This window comes from Staurois parvus, unplaced genomic scaffold, assembly GCF_062004578.1.
Source record: "Staurois parvus isolate SC_StPar_1 unplaced genomic scaffold, SC_StPar_1.0 ptg000272l, whole genome shotgun sequence".
Lineage (NCBI taxonomy): Eukaryota > Metazoa > Chordata > Amphibia > Anura > Ranidae > Staurois > Staurois parvus.
In genome coordinates this window covers 3271924-3289003 of record NW_028318068.1, presented here as the reverse complement: position 1 = coordinate 3289003, position 17080 = coordinate 3271924, and the positions used below count along the sequence as shown (strand labels likewise).

Sequence of the window (17080 nt, the reverse complement as noted above, 5' to 3'; positions counted from 1 at the left end):
ACTGCGGACATAGTACAGGAGATGACCAGAGACTGCGGACACAGTACAGGAGATGACCAGAGACTGCGGACATAGTACAGGGATGACCAGAGACTGAGGACATAGTACAGGAGATGACCAGAGACTGCGGACATAGTACAGGAGATGACCAGAGACTGAGGACATAGTACAGGAGATGACCAGAGACTGCGAACATAGTACAGGAGATGACCAGAGACTACGGACATAGTACAGGAGATGACCAGAGACTACGGACATAGTACAGGAGATGACCAGAGACTGCGGACACAGTACAGGAGATGACCAGAGACTGCGGACATAGTACAGGAGATGACCAGAGACTACGGACATAGTACAGGAGATGACCAGAGACTACGGACACAGTACAGAAGATGACCAGAGACTGCGGACATAGTACAGGAGATGACCAGAGACTGCGGACATAGTACAGGAGATGACCAGAGACTGCGAACATAGTACAGGAGATGACCAGAGACTGCAGACATAGTACAGGAGATGACCAGAGACTGCAGACATAGTACAGGAGATGACCAGAGACTGCAGACATAGTACAGGAGATGACCAGAGACTGCAGACATAGTACAGGAGATGACCAGAGACTGCAGACACAGTACAGGAGATGACCAGAGACTGCGGACACAGTACAGGAGATGACCAGAGACTGCGGACATAGTACAGAAGATGACCAGAGACTGCGGACATGACCAGAGACTGCGGACACAGTACAGGAGATGACCAGAGACTGCGGACACAGTACAGGAGATGACCAGAGACTGCGGACACAGTACAGGAGATGACCAGAGACTGCGAACATAGTACAGAAGATGACCAGAGACTGCGGACATAGTACAGAAGATGACCAGAGACTGCGGACATGACCAGAGACTGCGGACATAGTACAGAAGATGACCAGAGACTGCGAACATAGTACAGGAGATGACCAGAGACTGCAGACATAGTACAGGAGATGACCAGAGACTGCAGACATAGTACAGGAGATGACCAGAGACTGCAGACATAGTACAGGAGATGACCAGAGACTGCGGACATAGTACAGGAGATGACCAGAGACTGCGGACACAGTACAGGAGATGACCAGAGACTGCAGACATAGTACAGGAGATGACCAGAGACTGCGGACACAGTACAGGAGATGACCAGAGACTACGGACACAGTACAGGAGATGACCAGAGACTGAGGACATAGTACAGGAGATGACCAGAGACTGCGGACACAGTACAGGAGATGACCAGAGACTGCAGACCTATGGGGAGCGGAAGGGGGGGAGCGGGTCCCTGAATTTGACAGGTAACTGCTTCCACTTCCGCAGAGTTGTCTTCCCTCCCCGTTGTCTTGTGGGACACGTGACAGGTTCCAGAAGACTGCCGGACCATTCACAAAACACAGAGCTTATCGCGTATGCACAGTAGGCACCCGGCTGACGCACTGACATTTCCCACCATTTTTTGGGGAAAACAATTGCGTCTTATGAAGCGAAAAATACGGTAATTGTGTGCATTAATATACTATAAAATGTATTTTTTAAATGCAAGCAGGGCAAGTGCAAGTACATAAATATCACCAGGAATTAGCTGTCTACAGTGGAGCTCTGGGGGCAGGAGAAGCAGCACATGGAGCCAATAAGCATTGCTGTAGGGCTCATATGCTAGAAAGTAGAATGCAGGTCTAAACGTAGAAACTTCCAGGTATTGATGAGTTTTGTGCCAAACCCCACTCTATACATTTCTGTTGGCAGCCTCACTGTCCAACAGGAATGTGCAGCAGACAGGAAGGCACCAGCATGCTACCACACTATCAGCAAGTGCAATGCCAGGCTCCTGCAGACCCTTTTCCAGCTCCTTGTCTATACGGAGGTACGGGCTTTCAGTTGGAGGGCTGGATGAAGTGTCAATGGACTACGAGTGTGAAGACCACCACCCTTGTGTTTCTTTGAAAGTTATGAGTCCTTTTGCTGCAGCTGTGATGGTGGGTTGTCTCCACTTGGCTCCATGTTACACCCCAAATATGGGGTGCTAGCCTTTAATATATTTTTGTCATTTCAAAAGCTATCATTTAAAAAAAAAAAAGAAGAAAAAAAAAGCAAAACAATAAAAAAACCAAACAAACAAACCCTTATGATCCTCCCATGAAGGTCCTTGTTCAGCCATTTCTGGGGGTGACAATTATGCTTTTGTATCGTCACCCGGTCTCATATCCCCTTGGTTGAGACTACAAGTAGCCCACATAAGGCAAGCATAGCCCATCACTGCCACTAACGGGTGCAGAGCAATGATGTGAAGCAGTTTGTGTATGTAGATGGGAAGTGGCTGAAAAAAGCTACAGGGGATCAGCAGCACTGAGACACAAAAAAGTGTTTTAGTAAGCTAAAAAAAAAGTTGTTTGTGGAGTTCTGCATCTACCTCCAGATAAGACTGCAGTACCTATTATACCCTACAGTAGGCGCCCTCCTGAGTTTGACAGTCAGGGTGTGGCAATAAGATTCTGACACCATCTCCTGCTTCAGTGATCAGTAGAATTTATTTTTTCCTCTATTATGATATGCATATACCAAAAAGAAAAAAATCCTTACATACCTCTCCAGCACCAAGGAACAGAACCCTTTGCTCTGTGATGGGTTTATTAATGGCGTTCTGCGTGGCGAGAAGACCAGCCAGCGCCACCGAAGCCGTACCTAAAGACACCAAAGAAAACAGAAGCTCCCTTACAACAGACTGCAATGGTAAACGTTCTGCTCCATACTGTCACCAACAGAATTTGTCTGCTCTTATGTGATAGGACGCGGAACAGTCGGAAAGTTGCTTAATATATTGTATTCTTTGTTTTACTGCATTTTCCAGCTGCAGCAGAATAACAGTTGACAGTGGGGGGGGGGGGGGGGGGGGTACACCCAGCACAGAGCATTGTGCTGCTCCAGCAATAATGTGCACTATAGGGGCAGACGTTCAGGAACACCTGCTCATCACACCCATACCAGCATGTTGAACATCCTCATTCAAGAACTGTGGGTAATAATGTGGAGTTGTCCCCTTTTCCCTGTGCAACTAAAAAAGGCTCCACTCCTCTGGAATAGGAGAAATATTTGGCTCACCAAGAAGGCGGCTCCATGCACACGGGACGTTTTAACCTCCCTAGCGGTATGATTATGTCAGTATTTCTGTGCTCAAAGCGGTACATTTTTTTTGCATGGAAATATGTATTTTTTTTATTGTAGGCCTGTCATTCTTAGGAATAACTCACTGAAATCTGTCCGAACAAGAGTCTAGTAAACATCCCGGGTATGATAAAATTTGAAACATGAAATCATAAATTATAATAATAATCATAAAAAATAATATTAATAAATTTAATTCAATAATATAATCAAACCAAAAACACTGAAATTTAAAATATAGCGCCAAGTTCGCACATCAGTGAGTTTTCTGTGTCTGATGATGAATTTCCCCCACGAATCATTATCACTCAATTCTGCAAGTAATTCTGATTTACTATCGCTGTTCTCTAGCCGGTCTAAAACCAATTTTGACCTAAAGGGACGCTTTTTGGACGCCATGGACGTTTCTCAGTTTCCAGGCATAAAGGACAGTAAAAATGCAGGCAGGGGACAGGACAAAGCACTCGGGACAAAATGTATGTGAAATGGTTTGATACAGTAACTTTTTACTATCAGATTTTAGTGTATTAGTGAATGTCACTTTTAACATTTTTGAATGTCCCGCCGGTTTCGCCCCCGTACGTCCCGACGTCGCAGGGAACAGAACCCAGAATCGACCGGAGGACATTGCCAGGGATGCTGCAGGGGAGACATCGTGGGAGTGCAGGACAAGGTAAGTGAAACAGGGATCCCGGAGCAATGCTGCAGGGTATTCATGAGTGTAGCTCGGGGTTACCGCTTTTGGTACTGAAAGTTTACCCCGAGCTACACTCGGGAATACCGCCAGGGGGGTTAATAACGCTGGTAACGTTAGCTGTGTAAAGTCATGTTAAAAACATGAGTTTTTCTGCGTTTTTACATTAGCGTTTAGCCGCGTTTGAGTTTTTAGAGTTATATTTTTTTACCCAAAAACATTTTTTGGGGTAAAAAAAAGGTCCAAAAACGCTGGTTTGCCACGATTTACCACTTTTCTCAGCGTTAGAGAGTTTTTCCAGCCAAAAAACGTCCCTGCCAAAAAATGTTGATTCCAGTCTATGTGTGCATGGACACATAGGATAACATGCCGGGGAAGGACACATAGGAGAACATGCCGGGGATGGACACATAGGAGAACATGCCGGGGATGGACACATAGGAGAACATGCCGGGGACGAACACATGGGATAACATGCCGGGGATGGACACATGGGATAACATGCCGGGGATGGACACATAGGAGAACATGCCGGGGATGGACACATAGGAGAACATGCCGGGGATGGACACGTAGGATAACATGCCGGGGATGGACACGTAGGATAACATGCCGGGGATGGACACATGGGATAACATGCCGGGGATGGACACATAGGAGAACATGCCGGGGATGGACACATAGGAGAACATGCCGGGGATGGACACGTAGGATAACATGCCGGGGATGGACACGTAGGATAACATGCCGGGAATGGACACATAGGATAACATGCCGGGGATGGACACGTAGGATAACATGCCGGGGATGGACACGTAGGATAACATGCCGGGGATGGACACGTAGGATAACATGCCGGGGATGGACACGTAGGATAACATGCTGGGGAGTTTACTGGCTGTAGAAAAAATGTCAAAAGACAAAAACAGCTCCTGTAAAAACGTCCTGTGTGCATGAGGACGAAAAAAACATGTATACTGAGATGACTAGTATATTAACCACACAAGTAAAGTCCTTAGAGTCCAAAAGGTGGTTAAGAGATCTTCCAGCAATGCTGGACTCAGTGGCAGCCAATTCAAAAAAAGCTGGAAGAGACTGTGTGTGAAAAGAGAGAGAAGCAGCGCCATCTAAGTGCAGCAATATAAGCAAATACAGGCGTACTTCGGGTTACGAACGCCTCAGTTAACGTAAGTTTCGGTGTACGAATGAAAATCCATTGAAAATAATGCCTCGGTTTACGATTTTTTTTCGCAATACAAATGGGTTTATTGGTTTTCAATGCATTTACAAATTTTTGCCTTTAAAGTGCACTTTATAAAGCGTTTTGAACAGATAAGACTTTTGATTTTTTTCTGACCTCTTGAACGGATTAATTGGTTTTCAATGCATTTATGAATTTTTTTTAGTCATTATTTATTATTATTATACAGTATTTATAAAGCGCCAATAGTTCGCTCAGCGCTGTACATTACAAAGGGGGCAGAACATGTGACAGAACAATACCAATACAATGCAAAACATGAGGGGATCGAGGGCCCTGCTCTTTCGAGCTTAGTCATGTCCCTTTATACCTTTAAAGTGCACTTTATAAAGAGTTTTGAACAGATAAAACTTTTTGACTTTTTTCTGACCTCCGGAATGAATTGGTTTCCAATGCATTTATGAATTCATTTTTCATCATGTCCCTGTACAGTATTTATGCCGTTAAAATGCACTTTATAAAGAGTTTTGAACAGATAAAAGACTAGTTTTTTACTTTTTTCTGACCTCTGGAACAGATTATTTGGTTTTCAATGCATTCCTATGGGAAACCGTGTTTCGGTTTACGAATTTTCCGCAATACGAAAAGTCCCGCAGAACTAATTAAATTTGTGAACGGAAGTACACCTGTAATTTATTTCACAAAATTGGCAACTCACAATAGTAGTATAATAGTAGTTAAATGAGTGCTTGTCAAACTGGTGTCAACCGCTGTGCAACTCCTGGCTGGTCCGGCTGCAGGCAATTCTCCAAAGCACTGTCCTTGGCTGTGCTGGTGGTTCCTGGTCGTTGTGGATAGCTATGGCCTGATGAAGGAGCATGCATGTTCCGAAAATGTGCCACGCCTACTGCTGCTGTACGTGGAGCTGACATCACTCCTGCCTGCCTTGAGGATCCACACCGACCAGAAAGTACTGGGAACCACCAGCACAGTACAAAAAAAACAAGAACAAAAAAAAGAATCCTAATGGCACGCCGCTTGCACTGGAAATCGCACCCACACTGCACTTGCTGTGCAGACTTCGATTTCTAAAATCATGCAGGGACCTTTTCCCTGAATTTCAGAAGGCACAGCAGCCTGTTCGAATGAATGGTCTGCTGTGTCCACGCAAAACGTGGCTCGCAGAACTGCATATATGTGAACCTAGGGGGGGATTTACTAAAACTGGTGCACATAGAATCTGGTGCAAGGGTGCACAGTAACCAATCAGCTTCTACCTTTAGCTTGTTCAATTAAGCCTTAGTAATAAAACCTGGAAGCTGATTGGTTACTCTGCACAGCTGCACCAGATTCTGTGTGCACTAGTTTTAGTAAATCTCCCCATATTGTTACAATCTATTTTTCTTTATGTGTGCTTAATATCAGAGGTTCATTGGATCTTGGCCTTACATTCCCGGGACCACAAGGGGATGATGTCACCTCTGAATCATGGAAGTCAGGGTCAAGGCGTGTTGTTTATTTAATGAAGTACAAGGTCTCCTTTAAAGTGGAATGCCAACTTGAAACATTTTCCACTTCTTTGGTGAAAACGTGGTGGGAAAATTTTAAAGCCTCTGCCAAGTTTTTATTGCTCTATTTCATCCAATTGAACTCCGGAAGGTTTTACCCTCTTCATGACCAGGGCATTTTTTTGCTATTCAGCATTGCGCTACTTTAGCTGGCAACTGCACAGTCATGCAACACTGTAAACAAATGACATTTTTATCATTTTCTTCATAGAAATAGAGCTTTCTTTTGGTGGTATTTGATTGCCACTGGGTTATTTGCTTTTTGTGATATAAACAAAAAAATACAGAAAATTCTGAAAAAAAACTGACATTAACCACTTGGTAACCGCACTTTAGCCAAATGACAGCTACAGCGTTGGTTACCCAGTTCTGGAAGGGCATCATATGATGTCCTCTCAGAACGCGCTCTCCCACGTGTGCATTCAGGGGCGTTCACCAGCGATCTCCGTGATTGCTGTGTCCTATAGATACAGCTGATCACGTGATGAGGTAAAAGGACAATCACAGTGACCTTTACCAGGTGATCAGCCGTGTCCAATGACAGCAGATCCCGGAGTAAATAGAGTTGCTGGTTATCGGCTGCACTTTCCTCACACTGTCACAGCGTGAGGAAAGTACTTCCGATAACCAGCAGCTGTCACAGAGCAGATGGGCACTGATCATCAGGGCATTGATGATCAATGCCCTGATAATCAGTGCCCTGCAGTGCTGGCCAGCAGTGCCACCCACCAGTGCCGCCTATCAGTGACCATCATTGCTGCTTATCAGTGCCTCCTCATCAATGCCCATCAGTGCCAACTCTTCAGTGCAGCCTATCAGTGCCCATCAGTGCTGCCTATCCATGCCTCCTCATCAGTGCTGCCTATCCATGCCTCCTCATCAATGCTGCCTATCCATGCCACCTCCTCAATGCCCATCAGTGCCAACTCTTCAGTGCAGCCTATCAGTGCTGCCTATCCATGCCACCTCATCAGTGCCCATCAGTGTAGCCTCATCAACGCACATCAGTGAAGGAGAAAAATTACCTGTTTGCAAAATTTTATAATAGAAACAAAGAAAAACTTTTTTTTTTTTGCTCTTTTTTTGTTTATAGTGCAAAAAATAAAAAACTCAGTGGTGATCAAATACCACCAAAAGAAAGCTCTATTTGTGTGAAAAAATTATATAAATTTCATATGGGTACAATGTTGCATGACCGCGCAATTGTCATTCAAAGTGCGACAGCAGTGAAATCTGAAAATTGACCTGGGCAGGAAGGTTGGAACCTCCTGTCTTTTTTTTTCTGGGTTGGAACCTCCTGTCTTTTTTTTTCTGGGTTGGAACCTCCTGTCTTTTTCCCTCAACCTTTCTTTCTTAGATGCATTGGTCACCCAGGCCAGGAAGTGAAGGAAAATCTCTCTAATGGGGACCAGGACAGCAGCGGTGTTGTTAGCTGGCAATACATTTTAAAGGAACACATTGGAGTTGATCTACGAAAACTGGAGCACACAGAATCTGGTGCAGCTCTGCATAGGAACCAATCAGCTTCCAGGTTTTATTGTCAAAGCTTAATTTAAACAAGCTGAACTTAGAAGCTGATTGGCTCCCATGCACAGCTGCACCAGATTCTGAGTGCTCCAGATTTAGTAAATCTCCCCCAATGATCTATCAAACCTCTAACCCTGCGGTAAGTAAATGATCTTCCACCTAACATGCAGAGTTTGTACAAAAGCAGTTAAAACCAAAAACCAAAAAGTCCTACCTTGAATGTCATCATTGAAAGTGCAATATTTTTCCCTGTACTTCCTCAAGAATCTGAAGGCGTTGTGGTTCCCAAAGTCTTCAAACTGGATTAGTGTATTATTTCCATATCTGAGAACATACGACGGATAAATGTATATCTTCTGCCATCACCAACTGGAATTATTATTCAGCAACAGTCAACTTTAGAATGGCTTGACTTATTTATCACACTGCACTAACCACTTCCCACCCAGCCCCAGCATCCCTTTAACAGGGTTGTACACCCAGGGAGAAGGAAAGTTTGGGCGACCATGTGGCCAGTGTGATTGGCTGTCACAGTAATCACATAATCAGGAGCCAGCAGGACCGCAGCAAGGACCATCTTCAACAGCTTGGTCGCTGTTCTAGGAACGAGTACTGAGCATGCTCTTAGCACAGAAAGTTCTGCCACCCATGGATACATACGGTGAGGAACTGAAGCATTTGAACACCCTGCGATTTTGCAAGTTCTCCCACTTAGAAATCATGGAGGGGTCTGAAATTCACATTGTAGGTGCATTCCCACTCTGAGAGACAAAATTAAAAAAAAAAATCAGGAAATCACATTGTATGATTTGTAAAGAATTTATTTGCCTTGCACTGCTGAATATAAGTATTTGAACACCTAAGAAACAGCAACAATTCTGTCTCTCAAAGACCTGTTACTGTGCCTTTAAAAAGTCCACCTCTACTCCACTCATTAATCTAACTTAGTAGCACCTGTCTGAGCTCTTTAAAGACACCTGTCCACCCCACAGTCAGTCAGACACCAACTACTACCATGGGCAAGACCAAAGAGCTGTCAAAAGACACCAGAGACAAAATTGTGGACGTCCACAAGGTTGGAAAGGGCTACGGGGCAATTGCCAAGCAGCTTGGTGAAAATAGATCAACTGTTGGAGCAATTGTTAGAAAATGGAAGAGGCTAAAGACGACTGTCAGTCTCCCTCGGACTGGGGCTTCATGCAAGATATCACCTTGTGGGGTATCACTGATGATAAGAAAGGTGAGGAATTAGCCCAGAACTACAAGGGAGGAGCTGGTCAATGACATGAAGAGAGCTGGGACCACAGTATCAAAGGTCACTCTCGGTAGAACACTACGCCGTCATGGTTTCCAATCATGCATTGCACAGAAGGTTCCCCTGCTTAAGTCATCACATGTCCAGGCCCGTCTGAAGTTTGCCAATGACCATCTGGATGATGCAGAGGAGGCATGGGAGAAAGTCATGTGGTCAGATGAGACCAAAGTAGAACTTTTTGGTCTAAACTTCACTCGTCGTGTTTGGAGGAAAAAGAAGGATGAGTTGCATCTCAAGAACACCATCCCTACTGTGAAGCATGGGGGTGGTAACATCATGCTTTGGGGTGCTTTTCTGCGAAGGGGACAGGACGACTGCACTGTATTAAGGAGAGGATGAATGGGGCCATTTATTGTGAGATTTTGAGCAACAGCCTCCTTCCCTCAGTCAGAGCATTGAAGATGGGTCGTGGCTGGGTCTTCCAACATGACAACGACCCGAAGCACACAGCCAGGATAATCAAGGAGTGGCTCCGTAAGAAGCATATTAAGGTTCTGGAGTGGCCTAGCCAGTCTCCAGACCTAAATCCAATAGAACATCTTTGGAGGGAGCTGAAACTCCGTGTTGCTCAGCGACAGCCCCGAAACTTGACAGATCTAGAGGAGATCCGTGTGGAGGAGTGGCCAAAATCCCTGTTGCAGTGCAAACCTGGTCAGGAACTGCAGGAAATGTTTGACCTCTGTAATTGCAAACAAAGGCTTCTGTACCAAATATTAACACGGATCTTCTCAGGTGTTCAAATACTTCTGTTCAGCAGTGCAAGACAAATACATTCTTTACAAATCATTCAATGTGATTTCCTGAATTTTTTTTTTTTTTTTAATTCTCTCTCTCTGAGTGGGAATGCACCTACGATGTGAATTTCAGACCTCTCCATGACTTCTAAGTGGGGAAACTTGCAAAATCGCAGGGTGTTCAAATACTTCTGTTCCTCACTGTATGTGCAGTGTGCACTCTCTATGCTGCTACACAGAAGCATTACATGGGCATAAAGGGGTTACAATGGAACTATGGCCAGGTTATGGGCATTCCTAGATCTACATATTCCTAATAAGCAGTAAAAAAAAAGTGCTAAAACAAGCCATCATGTCCTCTGTAGCTGTAGATACTGTGGAGCAATTATTTCTTTAGGCTACACCGAAACCTATGCGTTTTTATTCCATATGATCTCCACTGAAATCAATAGAAACACATCAAAACACATCGATGTGCATTTACACCAGTTATGATGCATTGATATGCACCAAGCATCTTGAAACACGTTGACACCAATCTTAAGGCTATGTTACACTTCTGCGACTTTTCATTCGACGTGCGACTTGTCATCCGACTTTGGACACAAAGATTGCAAGACGACAAGTCGCAGAGCCCATTGTTTTCAATGGCACCTGTTTGGATCTATGCGATTAAATTGCAGCAACTTTTAAAAGGTTCCTGCCCTACTAATATGACTTTGATGCATCTTGAGTGTCAGAGTGTCAAGTCGTATCAAAGTTGCATCAAAGTCACATTAAAAGCCACACTGGAAATTGTGTGACTTTGGAGTCGCACAAGCGTGAACAGAGCCTTACACATGCAAGTAGATGCGTTTTGAGGCATTTCTGTTGATTTCAATGGAGAACACATCAAGCAAAAATTCAAGGGTGTGAATCCTTCCTAGGGGCTAGCCATACAGACACAGATTTCTCTCATTCAGTCCCGCAGGCTGAACGAGAGAGAATTTACTCATTTCCTCCATCCACACTAACCAGGAATCTGCACTGCCAGCTAATGCATTAGGACAGCCGCTACTCCAGCAGTTGTTAAAATACCAAAATACCACCTGATTGGCTGCAGTCATTGTGTGAATGACAATTTTCCATTGGGGCCTTTCGGATTTCCAATCAATGTTTATCTTGGTGTCAACAGTGTTTGAATTTCAGCAGAATTTGGGAAATTTCTGCCATGTATGGCAAAATCACAACAGACACTCTGGATTGCTGTTGGATACTGAACAACTTAGACAGCCTGCAGTTTGTTTTCATAAGAACACAGCCCCCAGAGGAAATGAAAGGAAATACCCTGCTATTTTAGTTTGTCGTAAATTGAGGATGAATTTCACCACAGTGCAACAGCTACAGAGGTAGTGAGGGCTTGTTTAAAAACTCATTCACTGCTTGTATGGAATATGTAAATATTTGATGGACTAAAGCCACAGATTCACTTTTACTAGAGTACAACCCAAAGTCACCGGCTTACAACATTTTGTCAAATAATTTTTTGTCCAAGAAACTTTTCGGAATACTTACATTCTGTACACGTATAAGCTAGGGATGCACCAAAATTCCGGTGGCCGAAATGTTTTGGCCGAAAACACCCCTTTCGGCTGTCGGCCGAAGTTAAAAAAAGCACCGATACAGGTGCCAAAAAAATCCTGCCCCTCGCCGCCACCCGCCGCTCGGTAGTTCAGCCTTACCTAAGAAACCATCGATCCCGATGCTGGGCATAGAGAGGGGTGAAGGAAAGATGGCCGCCACACATCTCTATGCCCTTGGAGGACTGGAGCGATGTCACTTCCAGTTCCGGCCATTTATAAAAAAAATTTTTTAAAGCACTAGATCAATGCTTTTTTTTTTGATCCAATGCTTTACATTGCAGAGGAGATATGTGGGGTCTTATTGACCCCATATTTCTCCATAAAGAGAACCTGTCACTGCTTATTCTTATTACAAGGAATGCATGCATTTCTTGTGATAAGAATAAAAGTGATTACAATTTTTTTTTTTAAAAGGAACAGTGCAAAAAAAAATAAATTAAAAAAAGAAACCATTAAATACATTTTTAAATTTTTTTTTTAAAGTGCCCCCATCCCCCCGTGCGCACGTAGTGGTTAACGCATACGTAGGCCATACCCACATATGTAAATGGTGTTCAAACCACACACGTGAGGTATCGCTACAAACGACGGAGCGAGAGCAATAATTCTCGCACTAGACCTCCTCTGTAACATTACACTGATAACCTGTAGACATTTTTAAAGCATCACCCATGGAGATTTTTAAGTATCGCAGTTTCATGCCATTGCATGAGCATGCGCAATTTTAAAGCGTAACATGTTGGGTATTTATTTACTCTCCATAACATCCTCTTGCATATCTTACAAAACAATTGTGGTATATATATATATTTTTTTTAATCAAAGTATTTTTTTCCAAAAAATATATATTCATTTTTAAAAACTGCGCATTTCAGTTTTCGGCCAAGTTCATTTTGAATTTTCGTTTTCGGCACCAGAATTTCCATTTCGGTGCACCACTAGTATAAGCAAATATTAGGGAAAGCTACAGTAGGTTGGACGCCACGCCGCCGGCGCCACGAGGGGCCCCGGCGGCCATCTTTGTTTACATCTGGGTCAGTAAATCTTTTTATTGATTGAATTGTCTCTGCTATCCTATGCCTGTATACTAAATAAAATACCTCAAGGATATTACACTATGTGGCCTTCTCTGTTTATTTGAGCTCTGGTGAAAACCAGCCAGATCTACAGAGCAGCCGCATCTATCCGAGTGCCAGGCAGCAAAAGCCATACGACCAGATCAATCTGATGACACTAGAGGTCCAGTGATTTTATATACAAATGCGCATAAAGATTGCGTATCTGGTGAGTGCGCAATCCTTACATTACTTATCACCTGGCTGTTCCAATCATTAGACGTCTGAGGATCATCTTGGATCTTAAGAGCACCCCTTCATTGGACTCTTTTATTTATTTATCTTGCACTCCTTTCACTTTATAGCCACCATCCAGTGGCTTTGTTTTATTAGCACACAGTCACTATCTATTATATGAATTTGACTTTTAATTTCATTATTGTCTGTTATTTTGTATAGCGCTGCACCTCCCCCTCTTTCGAATATTTACTAGTATAAGCAAATAGGCTTACAACATTTTAATAAACAGAAATTACCTTTAAAAAAACTGTAATTACATCACATAGCAAATAATGCAGAAAAATAATTTCCTACCGGTCAGTAACAGCATCCATGAATTCATCAATAAGATCGTCGTACAGCTGGGTCCGGTCCCTCTTCTGATACAGTCCCATATAGAACGGGTCTTTCAATAAAGCCTGATTTAAAAAAATGAAATGTAAAATGTATGTAGGGTTATCTTTTTATGTGCTTACCATGTACCATTCATCAAGAAACCTACCGGATTGTCAGTGCCAACATCGATTACTACCGGGAGACATGCCCGAGGGCGTATGCCGGCACAAGCTGTATATAGGCACAGTTTTCCAACAGGTATGCCCATTCCATAAACCCCCAGGTCACCAAGCCCCAATATCCGCTCACCGTCCGTCACTACAACTGCCTGAAACAGAATAGTAGATCATTTATACAGAATGTTTTCTGTTTTTATATAGTAAGCAATCAATAAAACGCCTATTAGGGTTTTTTTGGTGTCCGGTTGGGAGATTTCGCTTTAATTTCTGACCCAGAGAAATAACAAGAAGTGGAAATTTCTCAAGTGGGAGGAGAATTTCCCTCTTTGACAGTCGTTGCCAGAACAGGAAATTGGAGGATTTCCCTGCAACTCCTTTTCTGGTGACAACTCTAAAATTTGCTGCATCATCAGTATAGAAGCTGTGCCCTCGGTTGCAATTAGGGGAAAAGCTTGTAGCACAACGTGACCAATACCACACAACCTTCCCACATCTTCCCCCTTTGATAGCCAGCAGGACCCACTGGCCTGTTCACACCGAAGCATTTTCTGCAGCGTTTTGAAGAAACACAGTACAGTCCATTTAACATGATTTCCTATGGGACACCTTCACATCTCCGTGTTTTCACCCTGTGCCTTTTTTGGAAAGGGTCAGGGCCTTTTTTGAACGCAAAAAGTTGCGCTTTTGGTTCTATAGACTTCACTGGAAATGCTGCAGAAAAGCATGTATTGCGTTTTTGCTGCATTGTGCGTTTTAAATCTACTTAGCAACAAGAAAAATTAAAAAAAAAAGCATCAAAAACATGGCAAAAAACGCAACGCAAAGCAGAAATGGCTCAAATGCAACCTGCATAGGTGTGAACCTAGCCTAAGGGTGAGAACTCCGCGATCACATGATCGCTGAGTTCTCAAAGACAGGGTCTGTCCCCCCACACAGACTGGAGCTCTGGGCTGTAGAGGGGGAGGTAGCGCCTGGCTCAGGCTGAGCCGGGTGCTGCTCCAGACTCTGGGGTGGATCCTGACTTTAAAGTCAGGATCTGTGCCCAACCTGGACTGGCTGAGTGACTTCCGCCTGCTGTCAGCTAAAAACAGGTCACAGGAGTGCAGAACGAACTGCAGTCCTGAGATCCACATAAGTACAGCCAAAAGAGCTTTAGCTATACTTCTCCTTAACTATAAAACCTGAAAGCTGACTGGTTACTATGCCAAGCTGTACCAGATTCTGTGTGCACCAGCTTTAGTAAATCTCCCCCTAGGAGCTCAGGAACGTGCATATTGCATTTCCTTTGGATTCTGTAGATCTTTGGGCAGATAACATTGGCATTTCAATCTCCGGAGATAAAGTGGATGGATGCCAGGCTGCAGAAAGTTGCACTGCTTTGGAGTTCAAAAATGTACTGCTGGTGCCTGCCAACCTTCTTATCTGTAACAGCGAGGAGTGTCCCTGTGAACCGCCAAAGGCGATTTTAAATTTCGTCACCTATAAACCTTCAAGGATAAAAAATTGGCACACCTTCGTCTGTGCCATCCCATAATACAGAAATACTGTTCGACAACCCCGTCAGCATAGGGTGTATGAACTTGTGACTTGTGGGTATTACAGGCAGAAATGGAATATACAACCATTTCATGGATATTCATGTACAGGAGGCCTAACAGAGCAATGCCAGCTGGCAATATACCAAATATGTTTAAAACACAGGTTTTGCATTTTCCAAAGATGAAATATTGCAGTCATAATAAAAGTTTCTTGACAGACCTGTACATTAGAGCATCATCAGGGTACAATATTGATGGCACCATCTGCCTGGAGTTTGCATGTTCTCCCGGTTTCCTCCCACACTCCAAAGACATGCTGGTAGGTTAATTGGCTCCTGTCTAAATTGTCCCTAGTATGTGTATGTATGAATGTGAGTTAGGGACCTTAGATTGTACACCCCTTGAGGGTTAGGGACTGATGTGAATGTACAATATATATGTAAAGCGCTGCGTACATTGATGGCGCTATATAAGTACCTGAAATAATAACAACAATAATAATCTTAGCTCCACCGTTAGATCTTAGTTGTATTGCGTTATCACTTACGATTTTGCAGACCATTCATTTTTCAACTCTCTTCTTCTAAGGATAGCCATATACACATGGATGTGGCTGAACAAGGGAAATCTAATAGATTCCTCCATCCTGCTGGCGGCCTCATACCCGAACAGTCACTGCATCTGGTTGGATGCACTCACTATTTGGCTGACAATTTTCCACTACTACTACTTTTTGAATTGAAGTTTGTCAAGATCAGTGGTGTTGACAAGGCCACCTACAGTTGGAATTTCAGCCGATCCAGCAATTAACTCACCCTTGAACTGCATATGGCAGGCTTAAAGAGTAACTCCACTTTTGTTCAGGAAAAAAAAAAAAAAAAAAACATTCCCCTCTGAGTGATCTACACTATATTGCCAAAAGTATTGTCCCCGCCCTCCAAATCATGTGATTCAGGTGCTCCAATCACCTCCATGGCCACAGATGTATAAAATCAAGCCCCTAGGCATGCAGACTGCTTCTACAAACATTGGTGAAAGAATGGGTCACTCTCAGGAGCTCAGTGACTCCAAGCGTGGTCCCGTGATAGGTTGCCACCTGTGCAATAAGTCCATCCGTGACATTTCCTGGCTACTAAATATTCCACGCTCAACTGTTAGTGGGATTATAACAAAATGGAAGCAACTGGGAACAACAGCAACTCAGCCACAAAGTGGTAGGCCACGTCACATGACAGAGCGGGGTCAGCGCATGCTGAAGTGCACAGTGCACAGAAGTCGCCAACTGTCTGCAGAGTCAATAGATAAAGACCTCAAAACTTCATGTGGCCTTTAGATTAGCGCAACAAAAGTGTGTAGAGATCTTCATGGAATGGGTTTCTATGGCCGAGCAGCTGCATCCAAGCCTTACATCACCAAGTGCAATGCAAAGTGTCGGATGCCGTGGTGTAAAGCACGCCACCACTGGACTCTAGAGCAGTGGAAACGTGTTCTCTGCAGTGACCAATCACGCTTCTCTGTCTGGCAATCCGATGGACTTTGGCGGTTGCCGGGAGAACGGTACTTCCCTGACTGCATTGTGCCAAACGTAATGTTTGGTGGAGGTTGGTTGGTTGTTTTTCAGAGGTTGGGCTTGGCCCCCTAGTTCCAGTGAAGGGAACTCTTAAGGCGTCAGCATACCAAGATATTTTGGACAATTTAATTCTCCCAACTTTGTGGGAAGAGTTTGGGGATGGCCCCTTCCTGTTCCAACATGACTGCGCACCAGTGCACAAAGCAAGGTCCATAAAGACATGGAGGAGCCAGTTTGGGGTGGAGGAACTTGACTGGCCTGCACAGAG

The 17080-nt window shown here is 43.9% G+C and overlaps 1 protein-coding gene across 1 annotated transcript in view; it reads right to left on the bottom strand.

Moving 5' to 3' along the window:
- The window catches only part of ME2 (malic enzyme 2), a 99829-nt gene that overhangs the window by 31957 nt on the left and 50792 nt on the right, over positions 1-17080 (bottom strand). The window contains exons 6-9 of the mRNA XM_089681612.1: positions 13692-13853; positions 13505-13608; positions 8399-8508; positions 2617-2714 (exon numbers count right to left, since the gene is read on the bottom strand). Of these exons, the coding sequence (XP_089537738.1) occupies positions 2617-2714; positions 8399-8508; positions 13505-13608; positions 13692-13853 (474 nt within the window). The remainder of the gene's footprint in view (positions 1-2616; positions 2715-8398; positions 8509-13504; positions 13609-13691; positions 13854-17080) is intronic.